The sequence below is a fragment of the Oncorhynchus masou genome, unplaced genomic scaffold (assembly GCF_036934945.1).
Source record: "Oncorhynchus masou masou isolate Uvic2021 unplaced genomic scaffold, UVic_Omas_1.1 unplaced_scaffold_1765, whole genome shotgun sequence".
Taxonomy (NCBI): domain Eukaryota; kingdom Metazoa; phylum Chordata; class Actinopteri; order Salmoniformes; family Salmonidae; genus Oncorhynchus; species Oncorhynchus masou.
Window position 1 is genome coordinate 97,588 of NW_027007824.1, and position 9,859 is coordinate 107,446.

General features: G+C 44.7%; 1 protein-coding gene across 1 annotated transcript in view; it reads right to left on the reverse strand.

The window, feature by feature from the left end:
- The window catches only part of LOC135532198 (phospholipid-transporting ATPase ABCA3-like), an 86,434-nt gene extending 78,583 nt beyond the window's left edge, over positions 1–7,851 (reverse strand). Inside the window, 2 exon segments of the mRNA XM_064959803.1 lie at positions 1,049–1,143; positions 7,687–7,851. Of these exon segments, the coding sequence (XP_064815875.1) occupies positions 1,049–1,102 (54 nt within the window). The 5' untranslated portion in view covers positions 1,103–1,143; positions 7,687–7,851.
- Between the last annotated feature and the right edge of the window lie 2,008 nt (positions 7,852–9,859).

Sequence of the window (9,859 nt, forward strand, 5' to 3'; positions counted from 1 at the left end):
CTTGTCACATGATAAATCAATGTTGATGGCAGAGTTGGGTTACGATTGAATTGAAGTCAGGAACTACACTGAAATTCCAATTCATGAATAGAAAAACATTTGCATATATTATCAATCATTTATCATTTAAATGAAAAGAAGCTACTTCAAAAGTTTTAAATTGAAACATTTCCTGAAATTACCGAATTTATCTGCAAACATTGATTTCCCCAAGAGTTGATAGAACTATGGGGCTGCTAGACCAAACATGGGTCAAGACAGTCTTGTGACAGAACCTGTGGCTGTGACACTGTGTCAGCATCCCGCCCCTTACCCCAATCCAATCCCGCCCCTTAGCCTAAACCAGGTTTATATACACTCACCCCAATCCCGCCCCTTAGCCTAAACCAGGTTTATATAACCCCAGCCCCTTTATATAAACCAGGTTTATTATATACACACTCACCCCAATCCCGCCCCTTAGCCTAAACCAGGTTTATATACACTCACCCCAATCCCGCCCCTTAGCCTAAACCAGGTTTATATACACTCACCCCGATCCCGCCCCTTAGCCTAAACCAGGTTTCTATACTAACCCCAAACCCGCACCTTACCCTAAACCGGGCTTGTATACAACCCCAATCCCACCACTTACCCTAAACCAGGTTCGTATCCAAATCCCAACCCTCCCCATACACATCACACTACCTTCTTTGAGCCCACCCCTCTCTTTATTCATGTTTTCGTTAAGTCTGATGTCTTCACTCCTGTTTTTTGTTTTTCTTACAATTGTAAAGTGATGTTGGGTCCTTGAAAAGCACTATAAGTCCCATGGATTATTATTATTAAATAGTACTGTACACATTTCCCTCTCTGCAAAGTACAACTCACAATAAAGTTATAGATCTTATTCAGGTGGTTAACTGTAGCATCTCCCTGAACATTTACATTCAATATCCCCTACACCACCCACCTGCTGAAGGTAGTTATCCCTACACCACCCACCTGCTGAAGGTAGTTATCCCTACACCACCCACCTGCTGAAGGTAGTTATCTCTACACCACCCACCTGCTGAAGGTAGTTCTTCCACAAGAGTAATCCAAACTGGCGTGCTATCGCCATTTAGAGAGGAGACTGGATACAGACCAGAACTACAGCAGGACCTGGACAGACAAAAGAAAGAAATGTTCAGTTACTAAGTTTATCTGGTTCTGAACTAGGCTTATCAATGTATTTGGTGTGTTGACGGACATTTGACAGAGCAATCCTACCAAACACAGTTGATCCACAGAGGCTTTTCACCTCCAGATAACCACCAGTTCATAATGTAAACAAAGAAAAAACAAACAAGCAAAAAAGAGAACTGAAATTGGATGTTACTCAGCTCGGTATTTGTATAAACTGTGTTTGATACGTACAATCAGTGTATATACCTAAATCCGGGTTCTGCAAAAGGAATTTGAAGTGGGAGAAGAGAAACACTGAGTCTGACAACTGGGGAATGAGTGACATTGAGCTCAATGGAGGACATGAGAAAGAAGGTGAGAAGCACGAAAAAAAAAACACGAAGCAAAAAGTATACTGTTGACAATCGCTCACCAAACCAGTTGTACCTAGTTTGTTTAGTGAGTAGTGAGTGTTGACAGGACATGCTTGTTTAAATGTTTTTGAACTGCCTCAACAGAGTAGGCCTTTGACAGGCAGACAGGAAAGGTTATAATATACCAATTCAATGGAATGTTGAGCAAATTGGGATGAACTATGGGTGTTAAGAACAGCCCCACACACCCATCTAAAATAACATGTCTTCATCCCTTTGACAGGGCTGTAGTGGAGCAGGTGGAGAGCTTCAAGTTCCTCGGTGTCCACATCACTAAGGAATTAACATTGTCCACACACAGCAACAGTCGTGAAGAAGGCACAACAAAGCCACTTCCCCCTCAGGAGGCTGAAAGGATATGGCATTGGTTTCTCAGATCCATAAAAAGTTCTACAGCTGCATCATTGAGAGCATCCTGACTGGCTGCATCACTGATTGGCATCCGACCGCAAGACGCTACAGAGGATAGTGCGGATAGCCCAGTACATCACCGGGGCCAAGCTCCCTGTCATCCAGGACCTCTAAGTTTGGGACCAAAAGGCTCCTGAACAGTCAACAAGCTGAACAGTCAGTCAAATGGCTTCCCGGACTATTTGCATGGACACTGTATTGCGCAGACTCTCTTGCAGTGACTCAATGCACACTCACGAGACTCTACCCACACACTCACTAGACTCTACCCACACACTCACTAGACTCTACCCACACACTCACTAGACTCTACCCACACACTCACTAGACTCTACCCACACTCACTAGACTCTACCCCACACTCACTAGACTCTACCCACACACTCACTAGACTCTACCCACACACTCACTAGACTCTACCCACACACTCACTAGACTCTACACACTCTGAGACTCTACCCACACACTCACTAGACTCTACCCACACACTCACTAGACTCTACTCACACACTCACTAGACTCTACCCACACACTCAAACACACGGGCCTCCAGAGTGGCGCAGTGTTCTAAGGCACTGCATCGCAGTTGCTAACTGTGCCACTAGAGATCCTGGTTCGAGGGGTTGGCCAGCAGGGATGTCCTTGTCCCATCGCGCTCTAGTGACTCCTGTGGCAGGCCGGGCGCATGCACGCTGACACGGTCGCAGGGTGTTTCATTGGTGCAGCTGGCTTCCAGATTAAGCAGGCATTGTGTCAAGAAGCAGTGCGCTTGTTGGGTCGTGTTTAGGGGGACCCATGGCCCTCGACCTTCGCCTCTCCAGAGTCCGTAAAGGAGTTTCAGTGATGAGACAATGTAGCTACCAATTGGATACCAAAAAATGGGTAGAAAAACACTTTCACACACGCTGCCGCTACTCTGCTTATTATCTATCCTGATTGCCTGGTCACTTTTACCCCTACCCACATGTAAATACAGTATCATCTCAATTACCTCGTAACCCCATTCTCTCACTGTCAACTGCGTTTATTTTCAGCAAACTTAACATGCGTAAATATTTGTATGAACATAAGATTCTACAACAAAAGTAACAGTCAGTATCTGGTGTGCCCACCAGCTGCATTAAGTCCTGCTGTCCATCTCCTCCTCATGGAATGCACCAGATTTGCCCACTCTTCCACCAAGGCACCTGCAAGTTCCCAGACATTTCTGGCGGGAGCGACCTTAGCCCTCAACCTCCGATCCAACAGGTCCCAGACATGCTCAATGGGATTGAGATCCGAGCTCTTTGCTGGCCATGGCAGAACACTGGCGAACAGTATGGCTGGTGGCATTTTCATGCTGTAGGGTCATGTCAGGATGAGCCTGCAGGAAGGGTACCACATGAGAGAGAGGAAGATGTCTTCCCTGTAGCACAGCGTTGAGATTGCCTGCGATGACAACAAGCTCAGTCCGATGATGCTGTGACACACCGCCCCACTGTGACACACCACCCCAGACCATGATGGACCCCATGATGGACCCCATGATGGACCCCATGATGGACCCCATGATGGACCCCATGATGGACCCCATGATGGACCCCATGATGGACCCACGCGCGCAGCCGGTTTGGGTTCATTCTCACAGTACTGACATTGCAATTTATTACCCTGGCCACATCTGCAGTCCTCATGCCTCCTTGCAGCATGCCTAAGGCACATTCACGCAGATGAACAGGGACCCTGAGCCTGGCCTTTTTTGCTCAGTTTATATAGCCCCGTTATTGTGTTACTATTTTTTCTAGTTGCTTATTCTCTTACTTTTTTATTGTATTTATTTATTTCACCTTTATTTAACCAGGTAGGCAAGTTGAGAACAAGTTCAAGGAGGACGACAAGCGCGCCGAGGCCCTGACACTACTTGAAGAGTCTTTTCAGTCGGGCTGTCTACAGAGCGCTTACCTGCTTTGGGAACATAACCTAATTCAGAACGCCATAGGATGTTTCTGTGTTGGTTAAGGACAGTCAGGCCTGGGGAGAACCAAGGGCTATATCTGTTCCTGGTTCTAAATTTCTTGAATGGGGCATGTTTATTTAAGATGGTTAGGAAGGCATTTTTAAAAAATATCCAGGCATCCTCTACTGACGGGATGAGATCAATATCCTTCCTGGATACCCCGGCCAGGTCGATTAGAAAGGCCTGATCGCTAAAGTGTTTCAGGGAGCGTTTTACAGTGATGAGTGGAGGTCGTTTGACCGCAGACCCATTACGGATGCAGGCAATGAGGCAGTGATCGCTGAGATCTTGGTTGAAGACAGCAGAGGTGTATTTAGAGGGCAAATTGGTTAGGATGATGTCTATGAGGGTGCCCGTGTTTAAGGCTTTGGGGAGGTACCTGGTAGGTTCATTGATAATTTGTGTGAGATTGAGGGGCATCAAGTTTAGATTGTAGGATGGCTGGGGTGTTAAGCATGTTCCAGTTTAGGTCGCCTAGCAGCACGAGCTCTGAAGATAGATGGGGGCAATCAGTTCACATATGGTGTCAGAGCACAGCTGGGGGCAGAGGGTGGTCTATAGCAGGCGGCAAGGTGAGAGACTTGTTTTTAGAGAGGTGGATTTTAAAAGTAGAAGTTCAAATTGTTTGGGTACAGACCTGGATAGTAGGACAGGACTCTGCAGGCTATCTTTGCAGTTGATTGCAACACCGCCCCCTTTGGCAGTTCTATCTTGTCTGAAAATGTTGTAGTATGGAATTAAAATTTCAGAATTTTTGGTAGTCTTCCTAAGCCAGGATTCAGACACAGCTAGAACATCCGGGTTGGCAGAGTGTGCTAAAGCAGTGAATAGAACAAACTTAGGGAGGAGGCGTCTAATGTTAACATGCATGAAACCAAGGCTATTACGGTTACAGAAGTCGTCAAAAGAGAGCGCCTGGGGAATAGGAGTGGAGCTAGGCACTGCAGGGCCTGGATTCACCTCTACATCGCCAGAGGAACAGAGGAGGAGTAGAATAAGGGTGCGGCTAAAATGTGTGGGTGGTGGCAATAAGAATTGGTTGTCTAAGAACGTCTGGAACAGAAAGTAAAAAGAGAGGTTTCTGGGGGCGATAAAATAGCATCAAGGTATAATGTACAGACAAAGGTATGGTAGGATGTGAATACAGTGGAGGTAAACCTAGGTATTGAGTGATGAAGAGAAAGATATTGTCTCTAGAAACATCATTGAAACCAGGAGATGTCATTGCATGTGTGGGTGGTGGAACTAAGCAGGACTATAGGTTGGATAAGGTATAGTGAGTAGGACTAGAGGCTCTACAGTGAAATAAGCCAATAAACACTAACCAGAACACCAATGGACAAGGCATATTGACATTAAGGAGAGGCATGCTTAGTCGAGTGATCAAAAGGGTCCGGTGAGTGGAGAGGTTGGTTGGGGGTCACGGCGATTTAGACAGCGAGCCAGGCCATCAGTAGCAAGCTAGCATAGGATGGAGGTCGGAGCCTTTTAACTATGCATTGTTGGGAAAGGGCTCGTAAGTAAGCATTTCAGGGTAAAGTCTTCAGCTGTTGTATTCGTCGCGTGTGAACAATAACATTTGATTGGATTTGATTCTGGTGTTTGGCCGTCCTTAGCTATTATACAGTTTTCATACTATCGTGACCCGAAACGCACTGTTCCGGCAACTACATAAGACATACAAAAGTGTGCAAGACACCTCTTCAAATGAGTAGATTAAGCCATTTTAGTCACACCCGTTGATCACCGGTGTATAAAATCAAGCACACAGCCATGCAATCTCCATAGACAAACATGGCAGTAGAATGGCCTTACTGAAGAGCTCAGTGACTTTCAACATGGCACAGACATAGGATGCCACCTTTCCAACAAGTCAGTTGGTCAAATTTCGGTCCTCCAACTGTAAGTGTTCGGTCTTCGGTTGTAACACTCACTACGGAGTTCCGACCTCTGGAAGCAACGTCAGCACAAGAACTGTTGGTCGGGAGCTTCATGAACTGGGTTTCCATGGCCAAGCAGCCGCACACAAGCCTGACTTCATGTGCAATGCCAGCGTTGACTGGAGTGGTGTAAACCTTTTGGTCATGTATGTTATTTTACCCATTTTCTCGCCAATTCCGTGGTATCCAATTGGTTACAGTTACAGTCTTGTCCCTTCGCTGCAACCCCCTGTACGGACTCGGGAGAGGCGAAGGTCAAAAGCCATACGTCCTCCGAAACACAACACAACCCAGCCAGTGTGTCAGAGGAAACACTGTACACCTGGCGACTGTGTCTGTGTGCACTGCACCCGGCCTGCCACAGGAGTCGCTAGTGCGCAATGGGACAAGAACATGTCCTTACCCGGACAGTGCTGGGCCAATTGTGCGGCGCACCATGGTCTCCGGTGACGTCCGGCTGCGACAGAGCCTGGACTTGAACCAGGATCTCTGGTGGCACAGCTAGCACTTCGATGCAGTGCCTTAGACCACTGCGCCACTCGGGAGGCCCTTGTCGTGTATGTTTGATGCAGAATTGGGCCAGTGCAGCACAGCTTGGCTGCACTCTGCGGTGCAAAGGGTATAATCCCGATGTGAGCCGTACCCTTTCCTGTCAATCAACTTCAATGGCCCTGAAACTCTGTTTCAACAGCCTTGGAGAGCAACACCGAATGGTCTGCTGCGGACAGATGACAACCGTCATGCACCTGTCATATCATTCACCACCACCAAGACCTAAATCACCACTACATTCACTGTGTGTGAAGGCAAGGCAGGTAACTTCCTTTTTGAAATATAAGGCCTCTCTATCCTCAGTTGCTACAAATCTGATTATGTCTTTCTGTTTAGACAAAGGGACTGCTGTTGTGACTGGCCTCAAAGAAATAGGGCTCCTCTGTGAAAGGGGAGTTAGGAACATTTATCAACCCTTGTACTTCTTGCCAATGGTCAGTGTGTCTTCTTGTGTCACGTTCGGAGGGTCACACCAGAATAGTAATATTAGTTCATTGGGTGAGGAAGGTAGGGAATAAAACTCTCAGAGGCAGTGTCTTCATGCTAAAGTTTATGTGCTGAAGATCTAATTAAAAGACGAATGTATGATAGAAAAAGCAGTGTCATTAATCTCAAAATGCATCTCTTTCATGGCCTAATATTAGGCCCAAATTCATTTAAATCAACAAATATTCTGTCTAAACTCTAGAATTAAGCTATTAATGTTTAATTTTAAATCATTGCATAAGGGATAGACAAAGGACATTACCTACGGAAGACACATTTCAACTGAATGCCTTCATCTGTACAACTGAATAGGTATCCCCTTTCCCTTTCATGCATTTACAAACGCAATGCTGATGCAGTAAATATATACGATTTGTCGTTCATGTGAAAATTGAACGTCAGTTGCTGACTAAACTAAGATAAACGTCCAAGTGATGTTGGTCTTGATATAAACATGATAGATGTAACGCAAATAATACGTCTGCATTTTCTATAGAAATTATGCCCTCCGGTTTTCACGGTTATTGGTCCAACCGAATTATTTGGCCTAAATGATTGGACAAACGACAATCCCCAATACTGGTGAAGCAGGTCCAAAACAAATATTTCCCCCAAAATAACGTTGCTTTATGATATGTAATTTATTTTAGTCTCAGAACAACTATTAAACACAGTTTTATGAAACCCTTATTAAATCATTCCAAATACAAGGCAACCTTACCTTATAAAAGAAAGGCTCGATATGTGAACTTAATGTGTTCTCCTTAGTCAGCGTATACAATTCCTCCTTTTCAAAACGATGGCTTTACATGTCCTCTCTGTTGACGTTCGACTTAACACCCGAGGTTGCGTTCGTTTGGCTGTGAAAGTGTGTATTTTTACTCAGTAAACGACAGTTAGGGGAGGCGATGACATTGCACCAGACACAGTGAAAGGCCGAATTCATTGTGCAAATCCAGATACAATCGTCAACAGAGGCAATCACGTGACCGTATCCTGTCTGTCACATGACCCTACACCAGCTGTGTGTGGGGGTTTCGTTGGCTCCTTGCTGCCCGGGACGTCCCAATGATCCCGAATAGCACTAACCGTATGTTCCCTTTTCTTTCGAAATACAGGAGTCATTTGGGGACATGAAACTTGTGTGTCTCTGGGTATTCTGTAGCTGGGGTGCTATTGTATAGTCATTTAAACTTGTGACAATTGCATGGTCCAATAATTATATAAGCAAGAATACTTTACTTATATCAGTTTGATATTAAGAAAATAAACCCTCTCATCAGTGCAACTCTGCACATAAATTCATGTGCATACATACTGTATTTTTAACTACCGAGTGGGGCAGCAGTCTGAGGCACTGCATATCAGTGTTAGACACCACGGCTTCGAATCCAGGCTGTATCACAACCAGCCCTGATTGGGATTCCCATAGGGCATCGCACAATTGGCCCAGCATCGTCCGGGTTCGGCCATCATTGTAAATAAGAATGTTCTTAACTGACTTGCCTACTTAGAAGGTTAAATTAAAATATTCAAATGCGCGTGTGTGTGTGAACGCTGCGGGTGTGGCCCCCTGGCGGTCGTACTGCTCCCTGGGCAGGGCAGTTAAAAAGGGTGGAACAGGTTGAGGGAGTGTCAGTCAAAGCAAATATTCAACACATACATCTGCAAGTCCACATGCTTGTTTTAATAGAAATTGATACCGGGTGCACAGAAATATCTTCACACAAGTCACTTGATGGTACAATGTAGACAAAAAACAAGCCAAATGTCAACCTTTATGTAGAAAAAGACATGTACTTCTTGGAATGAAGCCAAAACCAATCATCCAATTTCAAGTAAAAGGCATATTGTCACAGTTCTTTCTTCCCCCCACCACATTTACATATGTACATAACAGACCAGGGATATAAGAGTCTGACCTAACAGTTTTAAAAACATATTTACAGTCACAATCATTTGTGCACAAGGGGTGTGTCTGAAATGGCACCCTATCCAGTGCCCTACTTTGACCAGACCAATGAGGCTGCGGGCAAAAGAAGTGCACTACATATGGAATAGGATGACATTTCAGACGGAGCCCAAGGACTCCGTGTCCTGATGAAGGCATACAGTACTTATCAACACATCAAGTAATCATTTGCCTTTTAGTGTCTTCACTTCCGTTTCCCCAAAAGGAGGCAATGCAAATCCACTTAATGGAATAACATTAGTAGTTGATTGTTCAAGCATAGAAAACATCACTGTGGAAAAACAAACGCTCCTCATTCAATAGAAGTGCCAGACCTCATTCAAGACGAACCCATTGGGAGAAACGGTGGGCAAACGAATAGACTTGCTTCGACAAAACTGTGACCTCATTGGTCAATGTTCATGGCTCAATGTTCAGATGACATCACTGATGATTGAACCATAGAAATACAATCATCTATTATATTTCTAGGGCATCAATTTTAGTGGTTTCTAACAGACAGATGTAATCATGTGCTCTCACCCATGAAATTAGGTGTTATGGGGTCAAAGGTTAGGGGTGGTGGAGATGACTGAAATATTCTGCTTCTACAAAATGTTGCTGTTTTCAAATGAAACAATACCTTGCTCTTGTTAAAGCTTGTAGAATTGATTTGTTCCTGTAGTATAGGTTCTCTCCTGTGCGACAACTCTAAACAGTAACAGTACAATACATGCAGCACATGTACAGTACATACAAAACTGTAGCTAAGAATGTATTTCCGTACACTTGAATTACTATCATATCAGTCTTCACAGGTAAAAGCTATTTACCTGATAGTCCCCTCAATTAAGTTTTGAAGTACCTTTGGTATGTGAACAAACAAATGACAAAAATGGATCAGAGAAAATTCAGACTCAAAATAAGGCTTTAGACTACACAA